Source organism: Stylophora pistillata, chromosome 1 (assembly GCF_964205215.1).
Source record: "Stylophora pistillata chromosome 1, jaStyPist1.2, whole genome shotgun sequence".
Classification (NCBI taxonomy): Eukaryota; Metazoa; Cnidaria; class Anthozoa; order Scleractinia; family Pocilloporidae; genus Stylophora; species Stylophora pistillata.
This window is the reverse complement of record NC_142519.1, coordinates 6,229,294-6,250,454: the sequence shown is the minus strand read 5'-3', so window position 1 is coordinate 6,250,454 and position 21,161 is coordinate 6,229,294. Positions and strand designations below refer to the sequence as shown.

General features: G+C 37.7%; 1 protein-coding gene across 1 annotated transcript; it reads right to left on the bottom strand.

Annotated features, from left to right (window-relative positions):
• Nucleotides 1-835: 835 nt before the first annotated feature.
• On the bottom strand, nt 836-21,065 carry LOC111334607 (carnitine O-palmitoyltransferase 1, liver isoform). The gene is made up of 14 exons (XM_022940398.2): nt 20,795-21,065; nt 17,209-17,498; nt 15,724-15,935; nt 13,649-13,836; nt 13,192-13,323; nt 12,685-12,739; nt 12,416-12,542; nt 11,768-11,907; nt 5,273-5,472; nt 4,626-4,794; nt 3,695-3,766; nt 2,458-2,778; nt 1,839-1,958; nt 836-1,250 (listed from the first exon to the last, which is right to left on the bottom strand). Exons 1-14 carry the CDS (start codon nt 20,926-20,928, stop codon nt 1,041-1,043), a joined length of 2,370 nt encoding a protein of 789 aa, XP_022796133.2. The 5' UTR covers nt 20,929-21,065; the 3' UTR covers nt 836-1,040.
• Between the last annotated feature and the right edge of the window lie 96 nt (nt 21,066-21,161).

Here is a 21,161-nt window from a genome sequence, read left to right as displayed (position 1 = left end):
TGTTGTTAAGGACCAACATAAGCCTATAACCTAATTGCTTCTGTTCTGACTAAGCAATAAAAAAATAGTTCCATCTGATAACTTGGTATCACAAAAGAGAGAATTTACGACAGCTTCCTAAATTCTTCTTTAAAATTTAGTGGTATTAAAAAATATGGGCTAACCCATCTGGCTAAGAAGATATTCTCTTGACCCATTGGTTAGTATTTTTTGCTACAGCTGAACTTTCTAATTATCAGTCACGAAAATTTAGGGTTAAATACAGTTGATTGTGTTTTCAAATTCTCACCAAATGACTGCTGAGAGTAAAGGAGCTAAGGGTGATGTAGAGATGACATAAGTTTGTCAACTAATCAAACTTTTGAAAAAAATTAATGATTCCTGGTGAACTGAGATTTTTATACAAGGAACAGGATAAGAAAAATTGCCATTAAGTATGGAGGAAGATTTTTTGAATCATTGACAAGATGTGTTTCATGTGCCCTTTTCAGTGACTTCATGGCCCTTAAGGTGGCCTGCTCAAAAATCCCAATAGAAGCTCTTGAAGCAAACTGACTTGGATCTTCTCTGTTGTGGTGCTCCTGAGGTGCCATTGAAAATCTAGTGTTACTTGAGATTTACAGTGGTAATGATTTCTAATTTCCAAGAAATATTTAGCACAATTATTGTTGACAAAAATAAATATTACTAATTGGTATAATTGCTCAGGTGAATGTAGAGATGCTCAAGCTCTGATTGGTCAAGGATCACATCATATCTCAGGTGTGCTAAATTTGAAAGTGGCTGCCTTGCATTTTGACAATGCTTCATTTTGAAGGGAAAGATTGGTTCAAAATCCTGTTCAAAATCATTTTCTTGAGTTGATCTCAAAATTGAACAATATTTTACAGTACCAACACAACGTTGTGGGGAAAATCAAATACATTGCAAATATTTCATGATACACCACAACCTGCATTCTAAAGTTGTTCTGCTAATTTCTGACCATGCCAATAGCAGCTCTACTTTTAGTCTTAGTTAAAATATCAAGGCTTGATTGGTTATTTAGCCTTTTTAGCTCTGACAGTATCATGAAGTGTTTTTATGTCTGACAGGCTTTCAAACAAAAGTTTGACAAATCGGTCTGAGTTTGACTCTTTAGAGGATATCTTAGAGGAAATGTGAAAGAAAATCCTGTGATCATCAGGAACCATGTAGGAAACACCATAACCATCATCAGCAACTGGACCAAAACCACCTCCTGGGGAAATCTGTGGACACAACATATTATATAAAGTTGAAATGGTAAATTGGCCACCGTAACGATTACAAAAGCTGACGTTTCAAGCGTTAGCCCTTCATAGGAGCGAATTTCACTCCGATGAAGGGCTAACACTTGAAACATCAGCTTTTGTAATCACTACGGTGGCCAATTTACTATTTCAACTTTGTAGATATATCCAAATTATTTTGTTACCTCCACCGATGCAGCCCCAAACAGTTTCTTTAGAAACTATCAGCCTTTACAACATATTATACATTGAGATTCTCTTCATTTTGAGTTGAAGTTCATACTATTTTCTACTCCTTTTTCTCACTGCCAAGTCTTTATTTTTTAGTGAAAATATAAGCACATTTTTTCTTGCCTATGAAACAGACTGAGTTGAAAGGAGTGTTTACTTGTATTCTAAAACTGGTTTCCTGAAAAAATGTGCAATTTTCTATTGAGAGCTAAGTGGTCAGCTAATGCAGAGTCAGAGGCCACTCAGTCTGGATCTTCGAGGTTATGAAGTTCTAATAACATCTTACTCTTACTTCCACTAACATGAGTAATGTAATGCATGAGTGTACAATCTTACCAAATGTGTAAGTTCTGGCTCTGTGACACTAAAGTGGGTACCCGCCATTTGTTGTTGAGGCTGCTGGCTGGTAGACAGTGTCCATGGAAGGGTTAATGCACTCTTCAAGAACTCACTCTCCTAGGAATACATTTAATAGCTGTTAACATTGTGTGACTAGTTCCATAACATTCCAAAGAAAATTGACCTATGCTCTACTCCTGACAAGACAATCTCTCTGACACGTACATAAAAAAAATAATTAAGGGAAGTGTTAGAGGTAGATGCTAATTACTGTGTCCTGGAAAAAACTGTTAAGACTTTGATTTGATTCTGACAAGTAAAATTGTGTATACTGACCAAACACAAGAACACCTTAAAACCACAAAATAGCTACTATTGTTGTTTGCAGTTTGCTTTTCTAACATTTGATTTGTTTGCTTCTTGGAGTACAACTCAATTCCATAAATAATTCTGCTCTTGATTTTCTGAGTTTTAAAATGAAACTGAACTGAAACAATGACAGTCCAGGTTCTTGATATGCAACCTACATTCTTTCAGATTTATCCCTTGAGAACACAACCCAAGAACTCTGATGTAATAATAATAATAATAATAATAAACATATTCCTGTACTTACATAGCCTTGACCTCTGCACACAACAAAGAGTGCAAAAAGATGTCTATCAATGCCTTTTCCATTCATACAGTCCTTATACTGCTTGGCATGAAGATCTGCAGCTTTGTGAAGTAATTTATATTTTTCTTCAGGAGGGACTGTGTCATCTAACATGGCAAGAACAAAATCTTTAGCTTCAATTGTTAAACTGCGCACAGTTTCTGTCCTTCCTTGGAGGTAGAGGCGTGTCATGGAGGACTCGTATGTGAGTGGATGTCTTCCATTTGAATCTCTGTAATAGGCAAGTTGTAAAGCCAACTGGATAAATGCATCAGGACTTATCTGCAAAAATTAAGGATTAAAAAAGAAAAGGTAAAACTCTATAAATTGATTCCTCTTCAATTTGACTCAGAGCTCCCACATAAGTCAGAGTCAAGGCTGGGAAAAAACTTTTACTGGTACTTCAGACAAAATAATTATTTCCAGTTAAGCCTTTAAATAATAATAATATAATAATAAAGGTCTTTATTAAGAATTATTGTGCATACAGACGTGCAGCAATTAACATGCATTGAATAGAATGAATAAGGAAAAGGAAAAGGTATTAATTACTATTGAAAAGACATCTATTAATAAAAACTGATTTTCCACAAGAGACCAAGAAAAAATTTCTTCTCAACAACACCAATACAAAATCAAGCAGCCAAGTGATGAGAATACAGGAAAATTTCATTGAAGGGATTATTAGGCAATCCAATACCAAATTCTCCAAACTGACACTGTATGAATCTTTAGACAGAAAGTGATGAGAATTACTAACAAGATCTAAATACCACAGGGGTTTGGCACTAAACCTTCAGAGTTTCTTAAGTCGACCTTTGCCATATGTGAAAAAAGCTTGGTCCACTTAACAATTATTCTTTGAAATCGAGGTGAAAAGTGGCTAAATATTTACCAAGCTGCGAAGCGGCTCGGTAAACATTCCCAAAATAATTGTTTTAGTATATATACACACGAAGTGATCTCAACAAAATGAAAAGGAAGCCATTTAAAGGCAATTTCTGCTTCTGAAACTTTAGCGAAATGCAAGTTTACGCCCACTATTTTGTTTTTCACATTATCCACTCGCTCGGAGGTGTACATTGTTGATTAGCCCAAGATAGCGAACCAATCAGATTTCTTGAAACGCCAAGATCACTGAGTGTGTATATACTAATTATCTATACCTCATGCATGAACGCTACACTAACAGGTTTACCTTTACACTCTTGATGAAGCCTTTTCCAAATGCATCATGAACTATGACTTTATGCTGAATGTCTTCATTATTCTGGAAAACAATGAAGTACTTATAATAGAAAATAACAAAAAACCTCTGGTTTACACCTTTCAGTGAACACTTATGCTTAACTCAATTTTTAAAGTTGAGGGAAAGGAGAGATATGAAGAGCTATTATCAGGAGTGAAAGCTTATGGTGGATTAATCTTTTTACACCCACAAGTGATTAACATGTAACTTCTCCTTATGATATCCATAAAAAAAAATTTAAAAAAAACCGACCCCCGGTTAGCTCAATTGGTTAGAGCGCCAGAGTGTGTTGTGCGGGAGGTAGAGGATTCGAGCCCTGGCCAGACCAATACTCATGGTCTTAAAATAACTGAGGAGAATTTGCTACCTTTCTATAATATCAAGAAATGGATATATTCTAGTCTTCTCGGATAAGGACAAATAATGAACTGTAGGCCCCATCTCATGCAGGGTTAGGGGTAGGAGACGTTAATTTCCCACACACAAGATTACTGTGTGGTGGATGTCCTCCCCTGGGGTGGGATGGGTGGGGGTGGGTGTTCACAGGGCTCCATTTAAACTAGCTATCTGCTAAACTGGGCTACCCTGTAAAAAATAATGTTCGTAAATACAATACATACATACATCTAACACCATGTTCTCATAACTAATTTACAAGTAAATGTGTAGCAGCTAGAGGGGATAATTAACAATCACATCTTGAGAGTTAAAAAGTTAAGGATGCGTCATAAGGAAGGGTTCCTTTATAAACAAAAGTGTTAAGGAAATCCTGGAGAGATTCAAGGGTCTTTGTTAAGGACAAATAAGTTTTCTGTCCTCCTTAATTGGCAATTTTTATTTAATAATAAAATTACTGTCAAACGCAAGGCAAAACTCATACCTTTTGTGCAAACTTGACAGCATCTTCAATGATGTGTGCAAGTTTAGGAGTTATATCCCAGTATAACCTGGAAGGCTTTTGAAGGTTGTGTGTCCTCAGGCTGGCACTTCTGTGAGCACCACCAATAGGAGTGCATTTACCCTTGTCATTGTATGTTCTATAAATGTACCTGTTACAAGGGCCAAATAGTCAACAAAACACAGTCATTCCCTTCCTCTTTAAGCTTGATTTATAACTATCACATGATACCGCTACAGAGTGCTAAATTTGTTTTACCGAACCAGCACCTATAACTGATATGGATCTCTTCAGTTTGATGCTTTCTCTCTAGTTGATTGGTAACTGGGCAATTATAAAACAAAAAGAATAACTTGTCACAAAATATGACAGAGATCAATACAGAAAGCAAAGAGATCTAAAGAATTCTTCTTGAGTATGTGAAAGGGATTTTTTAGTAGAAAAAAGATACACTTTATTTTTTCATCTCATTTTTAATCTTGTTTCATACAGCTCATGCCTCTTTTCCATTGCAAAAACCATTTTGACACACAGTTTGGTATTTCAGAACTGCTGACCAAATAAATTTAATGCTTATCTTTGAAAGAAAAATGCATTTTAACAGCTAGTGAAGCACTGATCAAACCTACTCAAAGGTAAGGGCATACTCCAACATGTGCCCAATGACAGGTGCATCAGCCCAGGCATGTTCAGCATTGATTCCACATCTACCATCTGAAAACACCATCAGACAGAAACTTTTATCAAACCAAAAGCTTCGCCCATCACCATGCAGTAGATACTTAGCGCGTTCACTCAAATCAGTGAAGGAATTCTCATCCAGAATTACCTGCAATGTAAAGACACCAAAGTGGTGATGAAAGCTGCAGCTATATAAGCCTGCATGTATCTTACTTACTGCAAAGACTAATAACTGATATTTAATACTAGTAACAATACACTGTTAAGCTAAGTGATGAGAAAAAAAGAAAATATGAACAGGCAACACAATTCAATTTATTTTTTTAAGACCCATATTAGTGACCAGCATCTATTTTCTTCTTACAGTAAAACTGATGAATCATTCATTAACACTTGAACTCTCAAGATCTGATTATGAATTCTTCCCTCTAGGTACTGTTATGATATATAAAACCTTCAGGAAATCAACATTTGCTTTTCTTCGACGAGACCGTTCTTGAATGTCGATCAGCTGATCTTTCTTATGTAACACTTAAAGGTTATGTAACTCTCGAATGTTATGCAACCTTCTGGACTGGTTATGTAATCGCTTGGTACATTCCAATCTAGTTCTCGAGTTACACGAGTGAACATTGAGATAAGTTAGTCGTCATGTTGTTGTTATATCGATAGCTCTAAAGGTAACCTGCCTCTCCAGTAATTAAAGTTTGTGTTCAAAGAAGCTTACTGGACTCAGACTCCCTATCTTGCTCTCTCGCGTCATAAAGGACAAAACTTGGTGTCAGGAGGTGAGTAACATCCACGAGCTTTGTTGTTGTTAGTGGAAGTCTATTTTATTTTGGTCATGGCCTCGACCTCTGGTAGTCAGCAATCTTCTGGTTCATCGGCTGCTGCACCGATCTATACTACCACAGTACCGCTAGCCAAACCTCCAGAACCTCTTAATCTCGAAGACAGGTCACGTAGAGGCGATAACTGGTTACACTTTAAGAGAGCATGGCAAATCTATGAACGAGCGGCTGGAATCAGTCAAAAGGACGGCCCAGTCCGTGTTGCTCATTTTCTTAACATCGTTGGAAGAGAAGGAGTCCAATTGTTTGACACCTTTACCTTCGCTGAAGACGAAAGCGCTGACAATATTGATGACGTCCTGGCTAAATTTGAATCTCGTTGTCTGCCGCAACGAAATCAGACGTATGAACGATATCTCTTCAACAAGAGAGAGCAAGAACCAGGAGAAAGTGTCGATCAATATTGCACAGCACTGATGCGCCTTTCTGAACACTGTGGGTTCATGACCCTAAGAGACAGCTTGATAAGAGACCGCCTCATCCTTGGAGTCAAGAATGATCGATCACGTAAGAAACTTTTAGAGAAAAAAGATCTCACTTTGGATAACGCCTTGGATATTTTGCGAACACAAGAGTTAACTGATATACGCGCATTAGACATGACAACTGAGGAAGCTAATGTGAATAGGGTAAAGGCCAAGAAAACGAAACCGTCAAAGACCCAGTCTGAGGATACAACACCGCATAAACACGCCCCAGGTAAGAAGCGGACTCCTCCGTGGAAGCCAAGAGGGAAAAGTTCTGGTAACCCCAACAATGTATACACTCGAGAATGCAAGTTTTGTGGTACTGTTCACGAAATGAAAAAGTCAGCTTGCCCGGCTGTTGGCAAGAAATGCTCCAAATGTGGCAAAGAAGGACACTTTGCGAAAAAATGCGACACTCGCTCTGTCAATCACGTACAAGATTGTGAAATCTACAGCCATAAACCCTCCCCCACATCAGCTTATGTGACAGCGTGCCTTAATAATAATGCCGAAGTACAACTTCAGATTGATACAGGTGCTTCATGTAACATCCTCCCCAAAAGTGCCTACATCCAAGCTACAGGAGACAAACAGTGTAAAAACCTTGAACAGTCGTTTACAAGGCTCATCATGCACAACAAGACTGTAGTCTGGCCACTTGGTCAAATCCGCCTACTTACTGAACGGAAAGGAAGAAAATATGGAGTTCTTTATCACATTGTGAAGCAAGATTTGACACCACTCCTCTGTCGAACGACGTGTGAAAAGATGAACCTGGTCAAAATCCTGGATGCTGACGTAAACGCGACTCACGACGAAAGAATTGACGTCTCGTCAAATGTTAGAAGTGATCCTATCCTCTATGAATTTACCGATATCTTCACTGGGATTGGATGCCTGGAAGGAACCTACTCCATTCAAGTGGACGAAGGTTTCCGCCCGGTTGTACATCCGCCTCGTAAAGTACCAGTCCCACTTCGAGATACCCTCAAGTTAGAGCTGGATAACATGGTGAAGAGTGGTATCCTCGCCAAGGTAATTGAGCCGACATCATGGGTCTCTAGCCTTGTTATAGTGAAGAAATCTAACGGGAAAATACGAGTATGTCTGGATCCTCGAGATCTCAACCGCGCAGTGCAACGCTCGCATTATCCACTTCCAACTATCGAGGAAGTAGCAACTCGCCTTAGTGGTGCTAAAGTCTTTAGCGTGTTAGATGCCAAATGTGGATTCTGGCAAGTACAACTTGACGAAAGGAGTAGTTACTTGACAACCATGAACACACCTTTTGGTCGCTATCGATGGCTCAGAATGCCATTCGGAATAAACTCAGCCCCGGAAGTATGGCAACAACGAATGCACGAGCTAGTAGAAGGACTCACAGGTGTTGAAGTCATCGCCGATGATTTCCTAGTTTGCGGTTTTGGAGACTCTAATGAAGCTGCAATTGCCAACCACGATCAGAATCTCAAGGCTTTCCTCAATCGCGCAAGAGAAAGAAACCTCACTCTCAACAGCGAGAAGTTGAAACTTCGACAGTCACAAGTTCCTTTCATAGGACACCTCCTTACAGCGGAAGGTCTAAAACCTGACCCGTCAAAGGTACAGGCTATAGTGGACTACCCAGTGCCCACCAATCTCGCAGAACTCAAAACGTTTTTAGGAATGGTGCAGTATCTGGCGAAATTCTGCCAACATCTGTCTACAGCATCACAGCCTTTAAGACAGTTGGAAAAGAAGGAAATAGAATGGTATTGGCAACACCCTCAAGATAAAGCTTTCAAGGAGATTAAAGAGCTCATCACTAAAGCCCCAGTCCTACAGTACTTCGACGTGAGCAAGAATGTCACTATACAGTGCGATGCCTCACAGTATGGCATTGGTGCAACTCTACTTCAGGAAGGACAGCCAGTTCACTACGCTAACAGAGCACTGACGTCGACAGAGCAAAATTACGCTCAAATTGAGAAGGAGCTCCTAGCTGTTCTGTTCTCTTGTGAGCACTTCGAACATTACATTTATGGCAAGCACGTCACAGTCGAAACAGATCACAAGCCTCTGATTGCTATACAGAAGAAGCCAATCAATACAGCTTCTAAGAGATTACAGCGTATGATGCTTCGTCTTCAAAGATTTGACTTGAATCTCACTTACAAGCCAGGCAAAGAGATGTATATTGCTGACGCACTCTCTCGCGTTCTACCTAGGCAGTCAAAGATACCAAATGCTAGCACCTCATCCTGCTATAAAGATCTAGAAACTGTCAACTTTGTTGAAGACTTGTCGATATCAGAGTCGACACTTGCCAAGTTTCAAGTGGAAACGGCAAGGGATGAATCTTTACAGGCGTTGTCACAAGTTATACGCGCTGGCTGGCCTACAAAAACGTCCATGGTACCTACAAGCGCACAGCCTTTCTTCAAATACCGAGATGAAATGACGCTCCAAAATGGCCTAGTTTTTAAAGGAACGAAGATCGTTGTCCCAGAGAGCCTTCGCCGTGATATGATAGAAGAAACACACAAGTCTCACCAGGGACTCCAAGCATGCCTTCGAAGGGCCAGAGAGGTTTTCTTCTGGCCGGGAATGTCTGCACAACTCAAGAATCGTATTGATAAATGCTCCATATGCCAAAGTGTGAGACCTGAACAAGCCAGCGAACCTCTTCAGCCTCACCCGGTTCCTGACAGGCCATGGCAACGAGTTGGAACAGATTTGTTTACCTTCGAGAACCGAAACTACCTTGTATTAGTTGATTATTACAGCAACTTTATTGAGCTGGATCATCTTCCCGACACTTCGTCCCAGACAGTCATTCACAAGCTGAAGATGCATTTTTCGCGACATGGGGTGCCCGACTACGTAGTTTCTGACAATGGTCCTCAGTATACATCCTCAGAGTTCCGAAGATTTGCAGCAACGTGGAAGTTCACTCACGTCACTACGTCACCACACTATCCACAAGCTAATGGGATGGCCGAAAGTGCAGTCAAAACCTGCAAGACTTTAATGAAGAAAGCTCTTCTGTCCCAATCCGATCCATATCTTGGTTTATTGGATCACCATAACACCCCCACTGCTGCGACAGGTATGTCTCCCTGCCAACGACTTTTTGGTCGCCGAACAAAGACACTTCTACCCTTCTCAGAGTCGTTACTCAAGACTGACCAAACAGTTAGTGATCTTCTCAAAAGGGATCGTGTCAAGCAAGCTAAACATTTCGACCAGCATGCTAAACAACTCTCAGATCTCAAATCAGGTGACCTAGTGCGCATGAAAATGCCTGGAGAAACAAAGTGGTCAAAAGCAGTTGTTTCTTCTAGAGTCGCACCTCGTAGTTACAAAGTTGAAGTCAATGGTAGATTCTACAGGCGCAATCGCAAGCAGTTGCGTTCTACCACGGAACCACTTCAAGAAACCCCCTTCAAAATGGACGAAGATGACCTGACTGTTCCAGAGAATCTGCAGGAACAGAAACATTCCCCTCCAGCAAGTTCTCAAGTAGGAACGTCCCCTCCTAGATCTCAACTACCCCCAACACCTCAAACAACAGAGCTGAGTGCGAGACCACCTCAAGAAGCTACTACAACTGAGATAAGAACACGACATGGACGATTGATCAAGCCACCTAAAAAGTTTGACATTGAGTTATAGTTTAAAAAAAAAAAAGAAAAAGGGAAAGATGTTATGATATATAAAACCTTCAGGAAATCAACATTTGCTTTTCTTCGACGAGACCGTTCTTGAATGTCGATCAGCTGATCTTTCTTATGTAACACTTAAAGGTTATGTAACTCTTGAATGTTATGCAACCTTCTGGACTGGTTATGTAATCGCTTGGTACATTCCAATCTAGTTCTCGAGTTACACGAGTGAACATTGAGATAAGTTAGTCGTCATGTTGTTGTTATATCGATAGCTCTAAAGGTAACCTGCCTCTCCAGTAATTAAAGTTTGTGTTCAAAGAAGCTTACTGGACTCAGACTCCCTATCTTGCTCTCTCGCGTCATAAAGGACAAAACTGGTACTACACATTTCCCTGTAAATTGGTTTGGAGAATTTGGTGTTCAATCAAGGTAACAATTAACTTCTACCTGATAGGTTTGAGTACTCTCATTACCTGTTTGCTGGATCATGTAATTGGATATTAAAGGGAGAAGTTACAGGTTAATCACTTCTGGGAGTTAAAACTGGTTAAGATCATGAGAATAAAGGAAACAAATTCTCCTAGTTAGATAGATAGATAGATAGATACTTTATTGGTAGGTACTTCGCAACATGAACTGAATTGTGTATTCACAGATATAAAATAAAAATTACTATGTACATGTATTTCATCTTATTATTAAAAAATACACGGTTCGTCGTAAGGGGGAAATTGTACATTATTTGTGGCTGTTGACTATTCTGGCCGAAGCAATAAAAAAACTGTTTTAAGTCTAGTTGTCTTGCAAAGTGGCAAAGCAAAGGTACACTCGCACCTTAACCTATGAGAGCTTACATAGTATGGTGGTAATTAAGTGCCAAAGGAAATGTATTGAGAAATTTGACATGGTAAAGTAACATAGATACTTCTTATGTTGTGGTGTAAAGGGCAGGGCGAATGACACTAACAGTAGCCCACTAGCCACAGACTAGTAGAAATTCAGTTTTGGCTAGTGGTTTTCAATTTCCACTAGCCAGTTTGGCTAGTAAACAGACTGAAATTGTTGTAACATCTAAAAACATCTAAGGTGTCCCTAGCCACTTGACTAGTAAGTTGAAAAGTTAGTGTCAAGCCCTGAAGGGGTTGATTAACACCACATTCTCAATGCTAAGATCAAAGAAAATGTAGAGCAGATACATTGACACTTTTGCTATCATGTTTTTATCAAGTACCACTAATTGTCATCACTAATTGTCATTACTAATTGTTTAGCTTTGATCAGACTGTGAAATTAGGTGTAGATAAGTTAGCTGAAGAGTACTCAATAATAACTAATTCAAAAATATGCATACATGATGTAAACATATCAAGGAAGATTGCTTATCAATGCATTAAGCTTTCTAAAAGTAGCTCACTATAATTTATTGTTTCTGTTGATACTGTTAGTTAATAAATAAATATCAATCTTTGTCATCTTACCACAAACATAGCCTCTTCTATAGCCTCCAGGGTTGATCGATTTAGACTCTCAGAAAAGTATTCTTTTCTGATTTTGGCCCACTCTGTTCTTGGCAGAGCTGTCAGTGCTGGTACACTACCATCAGGCTGGTCTTTGGTAACTAAATTTAGTGCAAAAAAGCATCAATTTACTTTGTGCAAAAATAACCTTCAGTGATCCAAACAATGTCTTTGATTTGTACCTTTTCTGGGAGAACCTTTTTCAATTAGGTCTACTACATTTTTATAAAATTAATTACAATCTGCCAGTTTCAGCTATGCAAGTGTTAACAATTTTTTACATGGCCGCTAGTATTGTATATAAAAATAAAACAAAAACAAAATAAATACAGTGAAAGTAATTAAATCATTTTAATAAGATTTAGAAAGAAATCAAACATGAATAATATAAATATGAGGAAAGTTCACTAGACATCAGAGAATTCTCTGCCCAATTTCTTAAATTCTTTTCTCCAGCTTAATGTCAATTTCCCAAAGAACTTACATGTATCTTTACAAAGACATGGAAATTGTGTACTGTATTGTTTTACTCTACAGGATTCTGCTGGGACTATATTTCTCGTAGGATTAACCCTAAGCTATAAACAATAAGTTATGATGCACACTTACCATCAGAATGTTTAGCATCAGCAACAATCCACTCAAACTGGCTTTCCAAATCCAGCACCGAAATGAATTTACCTTTGTCAGTAACAGGCAACATGTAGCAATTCCCGCCACAAAAGACAGCTATGTGCTGTAAGATGATCAGAACAATGGCTCTTAATCTTAAATTCTTTAAACCCCGATGGGACAACAAATTCTCTACAAACAGGTAAAGAAAGAAATAACCCATTAAAATCTAATACATTTAGAAATACATAAGTTTCTTTGCAAACCTCATGTTCATCATGTTCAAAATGAACAATTTCATCCACATCCTCTTTTGGAATTCTGAAATTACAGACAATTAGAAACAACTTATTAATCATTTTTCACAACTTCAAGTTAACTTCTTTCAACTGGACTTAAAGCTGATTTGAGATCATGATAACCATTTAACATGAGGCCCTTTCTATTTACATTGTATGTCAACTGAAAGGGTTGGCAGTCTTCAGTTCCATCATCATCATGTCAGTTAGCCTCAATTTTTTCAGACTTCGATCTTTTCAGCAATCACTTTGATTGCAGCTCAACTGCAAGAATCATTTCTTTCATTGAGTTCCATTATATTAACCCTTTACACCTAAGAGTGACCAGTATCTAATGATCACTGACCAAAGAAGCTTTGATCAATAAACAAATTCTCCCTGTCAGTACCAAAGGAAATGTATAGAGAACAGTATGGAGAATATAAATACCAAGATTAAAGTGTAAAGGGAAACAGCTTTTCATTGTGTATTTACCTGGTTGTCTTGAATGTTCTCTCATACTGTGACATACAGATAGGAATGGTTTTTCTGATCAACAGAGGTTCAAGATGCTCAGTTTCAATCTCCTGATAATACTTCAGAATGAGGTAGCTCATGGTTGCAGCTCTGTAGTTAAACACATACAGTGTAACAAGGTTTGTATTGCATACATGTACTTCTCAGATACATTGTCAGGTTTACAAAGTTTCAAATTTATCAAATACAAATTTGAAGTAAATTTGGTCCACCTCAAATTTTTTTGTCATCCAACTCTAAGTGTACATAATTATGCAAAATGCAAAAACAAATCTTTGATAAAGGTGGATTAGTTAATAGCTTGACTCAATGGCTTAACAGGACAGGAAAGTAATATGAAAGTTTTCCTAAAGGGCAAGTACAATCTTGATTTAGACAATTTTCTTGAGATGGACAAAAGACAATTAATACTTACCTTGATGCTTGAACATACGTTGGGTGCCAGTGCTGATCTAAACAATAGTAGTTACTGTTGATAGGCAAAGGAGAACGGCCCATGCAGTACACATATTTTTCCCACCAATCTGTGTGATAATTTGGTGCCCACCATGATTTCAACTTTAAAATAAACTGGAGCTTGGGACCAAGGTTCTTTTCAAAATCCTAAAAAAAACAACATTTTTATTGTCAGATACAATGAATATATGAAGTACATATATTTTGAACTGCGGTATAAGATACGTATGATGCACGATCCTTGCAGTAGAGAGCGCTGTTAATGCAATAGTGAAAATCAGACCTGAAAAAAACCAGGCCTGTACAGGATTCGAACCATTGACCTCTGCGATACTAGTGCAGCGCTCTACCAATTGAGCTAACAAGCTAACTGGGAGCAGGCCGTTAAGTTGATTCGTAATAAACCCGTGATGATAAATCAGATACAATGAATATATGAAGTTCATATATTTTGAACTGTGGTACAGGTCTGATTTTTTTCAGGTCTGAATTTCGCTATTGCATAAATAGCACTCTCTCCTGCGAGGATCGTGCATCATACGTATCTAATACCGCAGTTCAAAATATATGAACTTTATATAATTATTCATTGTATCTGATTTATCATCATGGGTTTATTACGAATCAACTTAACGGCCTGCTCCCAGTTGGCTTGTTAGCTCAATTGGTAGAGCGCTACACTAGTATCGCAGAGGTCAGTGGTTCGAATCCCGTACAGGCCTGATTTTTTTCAGGTCTGATTTTCGCTATTGCATAAATAGTGCTCTCTACTGCTAGGATCGTGAATCATATGTAATTTTATTGTCCTTTCAAAATTATCAAGTCCATTGATTTTCAAGTAAATACTTCACTGATTCTAACCAATCTTTACAAGATTAAAAGATACTTTCACATCTCATAATAAGCGCTTAACCTGCCTCCTGAAATACCAAATACTTAGGCTGTTTCTAGAACACTCCAATGCTAGCTAAACAAAATGAAAAGGAATGCCAGTTAAAAGAGGGGTACACAACAATTCCACACAGAATAGTTGTGTTGAAAAAAACAAAGTCCATTTTAAATCTTTAATCTTATCTTGATTGTATGTTATAAACTATAGCTATCAAAACAGCCATGCGAGTGAACAAAATATCACATAAGGCCATTTGCAAATCTCTTGAATTGCAGGAAAATCTAAGAGACCAAGTTAGCATTGGTTTAACTTTTGTATCAATCTGTCGAGAGAATGGCCCATTTTTCACAACCAATCACTGATGGAAGTTAACCACAAACCAGTTTTATTTTGGATTTATTTCAACATGCAGCCAACCGAAAATTGCTGTCTGGTGCCTGAACAAGCAAGATGGGCTCATCTTGCCAGCTCTGAATAGGCGGATTCATGCTGACGTCATTGTTTACATTTTTGCTCATTTGCATACGGCTTTGCGTAAAGAAGGAAGCATGTTAGATACAAATTGACTTCAGGCAGCTAAAGAGCTAGAAAACCTTAGTACATGGTGAAATTTTACATTCTATGTAAAATTTTGAGTTTTTAAACCCGTGTTGCACAAAAAGTATTTAATGCATCACGCTAGTGTTCATTGGCCGAGTTAATTGTACTTTGACCTTTCGATATTCAGAACTGATTTATTTTTAGCTTAATTTATCAGAAACTGACTTGCTTATGCTAATGAGGCAAATATTGAAAACAAGGATTCCCCTATAGCCAGTCAGAACACAGGATTCACTTTATATTGCCCACATGCACTACTGGCTGTATAATAAGAGAAAATGTTACTCAGCACTTAAACTCAAAATACTTGATTCAGAGCAAGGGGTAAACTTTTTTTCTTCCACATTGACTATTGCTCTGAAAGAGCTACAGTAGTAGTTAGAATGTAACCTGACGAAACATATGTCAAAGAAATAATGTACAATATGACCACTTTGAACCAATTAAAAATAACTGATTTCTATCAAATCTGTATTAAATATAGCTGTACCTTTCATATCAATTACTGACCACATACAAGCATGTAGGCATTGAATGCTAACCTTAGCAAGAGTTTCCATCTTTTTGTACTCTTCCTCACTTAAGATTGGCTTCACAGAACGCAACAACCCTTTACAAGTTTCATTCAGATTTGGTACAGGCATTCTTGGAAGGCTGTTTTGATAACTGTACAGCTTTGGATAATGACCAGCACAAAGCTTTACCATTGCACCCCACAATAGAGTCAGCTTGCTCTGTGATCTTGGGTTCTCATCTTCAATTGAAATAATAATGACAACAATTTATGTAATCAAAATGTTTTGGATTGACGGAGTTAATGGAGCTGACATACATTTGGCCACCTCATTAATACAATCACCTTGATATTACAGCCACCTTTTTATGGCTCGGGACATCGGCTATATTTTTTCTTGTAAAAAAACCTTATACAGTCATACATTAATACGACCAGCCGCCACATTTTAAAATCCCAAAAAGTATAATCCTTTTCAATTTCATCATTTTAATTACAAGTTTATTAGGTCTTCCAAAACAATTACTTACAATAAACACTGCCTGCAAATAGTGAGCTAATCTAGGCGGGCAATGTTAAGGACAAACAAACACGAATTACTAATTGAAGGCATTAAAAAAGTCGCTTTTGAATACATTATTTGTCAAAAGAGGAAAAAAAAAGTGATAAAAAGTGAAGAAAAATATTATAATTTATGATTGAATTGTAACTATAGATGCCTTTTTTATTTCAGAAAATAATAAGAGTGCTGGTGTCAGCATAACATTACTATCTAGAGTTTCTAGAGTTTCAAATAGTATTAATGCTTGAATTTTCTTTTTGAACATGTGCTTTGGTAGTTTCCGATAGCTTTTGGGAATGCTGTCCAAATTTTAGCACCAACTATGGAAAAAGAGTTTTTATGATGATTGAGCCTAGAATGATTAATATAGTAATTACCAAAACATGATGTGCAAGTATTATACTGACGTATGTCTTGTGTGTTTAATACACTGCTAGTGCTAAATTCAGGAGACCAAACTACTGTGGGATGTCAATTTCATTAATCTCTGTCATCTACTAATCAAAAAGCAACTTGTGAAACAATTAAGAAATTTTATCCTGCCAAAGTAATATGGCCAGTTTTTTTTAACCCATTGGAACTCTTAGCTACAGGGTTCCACTATAGTTTTACATTCTATTTTGCAATTCTTTAAAATCAATCAAAACACCAAATACTCTTATTTTCAATTGGCTGACTTACTATCATTGACACTTAAAAGTAAACTCCAAAGATCTGATTGTTTATTTTCGCATCTACATGTAGCTGTAGCTCCTTTACATTTCCTTGTAAACAAGTGACAAGAATTAATTTGTGTTAGATCAAGATAAAACCTTCCCAATGATTAGTGTAACATTCTCATTACCTGTTTGCTGATAATATATAGACATTATGCCTGCTAGAGAAGTTGCACGTCAATTAACCACTTCTGGGAGTTAAAGCATTAAAACGCAGGGAAAGTTAAGTACTTACACATCCATCCTCTGTAAGCCAAAAGCATCCTCAACATATACTGTCGTATATAGAGAAGGATAATAAAAAAAACCACTCCAGCCAGTACTGAAATGAACAAAAGCCTGAGGTTGTATGGATATTTCTCATCCAGATTGAGTAGATAAGTCACTTTCCAAATGACTGCTGTAAATGGTTGGAGAGATGACAGCTTGTAGAAATCAGTGGCATAAAGTAGGGCAGCAATGACCACAACAGCACCAAGTAAGTTGGACCAGGTTGTTGGCCATAATCCATTTGCTATCTGGCGACTGAAAAAAAATTTACACATAAATATGATTTGCATGTAAAGTAATAGTAACTGACAAGAACAGAGTCAAAGTATGCAGTTTTTGTTATAATAAGATGCATTACATTGCAGCATGTACATCCTCTGGGAACCTGTAGTTCAAGTACTTAAATATTCATAGTGATCGTTAATATGTAGATTTCTATTGTAAACGATTTAGTTTTCTTATCCTTATCTCTTGTTTTCTCTTGTGTTATTACAGTTTTTCCATAAGTATTATTTGCAGTTAAAAGACATTGGGATTCATGTCCAGGATCTAATTTAAGGATTGATGTGGCTGGAGTTATGCACATTAAGCAAGAAGTTGTATCTAAACATAAATTTTTTTATACAAAGACAGAGTTCTGACGTTTAGATCCAAGTTGTACATTTCTACCATCAATTTCTAGATAACAATTAACTTCAAATTAACATACCGAGAACTTTCAAGGTTATTGATTGCACTACCAAAGGAGGGGAAGGTACGATATGAATGCATGGTTATGAACTAGCAAGAACACAGTATTCCACCGACCACACAAGCTGCCATCACAATTGAAATTAAATTTTGATTGGATTGTAACACATTTCATGATTTTGTACTGATTTTCAAATATGTACTGCTTTCTCAAGCATATATGAATCTTCCCAGTTTTATTCATTTTAAGGAAGTATTCTGTTCTCAACAAAACTACTGAACACAATGGAGAACTGTTAGAGACAACAAGAGTTTAATATATCCATGGTGAAATAACAGAGATTTGATAAACATTTACTCAAGTCCATCCCTGTTCAAGAAAAAGTGAGTTCAACATATCAAAACTGCCTCTCAGTTAGCTCAATGGATAGAGCGCTGGACTGTTGTGCGGGAGGTCGAGGGTTCGAGCCCCGGCCAGACCAACACTCAGGGTCTTAAAATAATTGAGAAGAATTTGCTGCCTTTCTATAACATCAAGAAATGGTTAGATATTCTAGTCTTCTCGGATAGGGACGAATAAATGGAGGTCCCATCTCCTGCAGGGTTGGGGGTAGGAGACGTTAATTTCCCACACACGAGATTACTGTGCGATGGATGTCCTCCCCTGGGGTGGGATGGGTGGGTTTATTGGGCCTGCAATAATCAGCGCAAGCTGTTGCGGTGTCTCTGCCGCTTGGCAAAGCTGAATAAAATAAAATAAAATCTGGCTTTTGGAAAAGAGTATAGCAGTAATCATAATAGGTCCTGAAGCTAAAAACAATAAGCTTTTGCTAGCTGAGCTGGCAAAGCTGTAATCATGTTCTCCTTTTTAGACGGTATCCAGTTAACCCTGTACTATGTCTTACTACTTCCTAAAATCACTTGGAATTCTTGAAAATTTAACTGGTATGAGGATTGCTTGACTGGTTTGAAATTTCTCTCAACCTGTCATGCTTACAATAGGGAGAAGATGATCCCAAAGGAGTAAATAGTTCACAACTCACATTAGGGTTTCAATATCTTTTTTTTTTGGCTGAGATGTAGCAAGCTATAGCTCAGTAAGTGGCTGTAACCACAAAAGAAGCCACCCAAATCTTATGAATAATGATCTAACCACATTATGGTGATCAAGAAACCTTATGAAGAATCATAGGCAATTGTAATCAGCTTTTATTGAAACTCATCAATTTACCACACTGTCTTTGCCAACTGCACAAATCTTCATGTATAGACTGTCTATCCAAACCTGTGTAACTACAGATAGACCAAGATATTTCCTACAGGGAGCTTGTTTGCAGGCTAATGCAAATCATAACACAGCTAGGTTACAAGGCTAGGTATCAAATGGCTTAAAAAAGGTTCAAGAGTGTTGTGTCGGTCACATGACCTGAGGGGGGAATGACACGTGGAGCAAGGAGCGAGGGATGTTGATTGAATTCGTTTGCTGTTAGTTATCTTATATGTGATTAAAGAGACGTAGTTACTGATGGAATACAACAAAGAGAATTTCCACAACCTCCCCAAGAGGTTGGCTCAAAGCATAACAGGATAATGGGCATCACACACAAATCGCTGAATTTCTGCAAAAACCTTGGGTGTAGAGGAGGTATTTATAAATACCAATTGATAAATACTTCAGTGCCAATTCAGACCTAACTCTGCAGGTGCCTAAATACATTGTACTATCACATCATCAAGACACATGATGTGATCATTTTTCAAAATTAAAGTATCTGCCGTTTTCATGACTTGGGAGAATACTTCTGCAATTCCCTTGGCCATAATTATGTTCCAAGCTACGCGTTAATTCCCTCACACATTCAATTGAAAATTTAATGAAATAAATTAAAGACTGCCAATATGTAATTTCCAATTTGATTGAATGACTTCATTTAACTGTAATTTATTTTCCACGAAACTCGAACATCCAAATACCACTTTCAATTAAATCTAAACTTATTAAATATTCCTTTAGTCTATTTTTTTAAGTTTATTTTGTTTGCCAGTTCAATCTGAAGGGAGAAGGTATGCCAAAGTTGCAAGGTTCAAAGTCCATTTCAAAACATCTTCCAAGTACGCAAAAAATTTGATATGCTAAAAAAAGACGCTTTGGTGAGTCTAAACAATAGTAAGAGACACTTAATACCTGTCATGTAAAAACTCTGCTGAAATTCGACCTCTGGCAAAAAAAGTACACGTGCGAAAGGAAATCAAAACTCTTTCAAAGTCAAGCTCTGCCGGCGCATTTAAATATGGATGGGATAATCGTCACCAACAGAATATTAATTTTTGAAATATAATCTACAAAACTTCAATTTCGACAACACTACAAGTAATTTATGTCTCTGTTAAATCTCTAACAAAGCGTGCGGCGATTACTTTTTGAATGTCAAAGCACAAACTAAACAGATGATATTGTACGTGCCCGGCGTACGATCCTTTAACACCAATTAAGTAGCTTTCAGCAACTCGGGATGTGCGAAAAAATTAAGCTCCATCTTAAGACCGCCGTAAACTGAAGGAAAGCGAGGTCCTTGTTTTGAAAAACCTTGGCTTCTCTCGAAGATATCTAGATCAAAGGTTTTCCGGTTGTAATGAAATCATTATCTGCTTTCAACATCACTGTTGGTTGTGATATAAACTACCGTGAACAAAACTCTTGGGAGAGTGCGAAAGATAGGTGGAAATAAAAACTTTTCAAAAATTAGACCGTAGATTCTGGGAGAAATTGACCTTAATTTCGAAAAACCAACAGTAATTATGTCTTAAAATGCTAAATGTAAAACAATCAAGGCATTGTAAAACCTCGCGCCTGAGCTTACCGAGTTCTGAAGGCACATCTCTTGAGAGACAGGAAAGTACTTTTCAGCAGTTCAACTTCGGCTTCTGATTTGCTTGTCCCTTCGGCGTGTAGATGGACATCTGGCCTTGTAACAGCCGCCCTGGCTTCAGCCATGTTACCTTACGACACGATTATGTCAAGTTTTAGTTTTAAAATAAAAACAAAACTTCTGATCAGCCGGCCACTTTCCTCACAGGTACTTCGCTTTCGCTTGCGATAAGCTACCCTTCGTATTTGATGTTTTGGTTTGATATGTGGACCAATCACCCTTGAGATAAGAAACAGTACATGAACTGGTAACCAATTAAATTTTCTCTAAGATAGCGGCTATTGTGAGTGACCTTCAT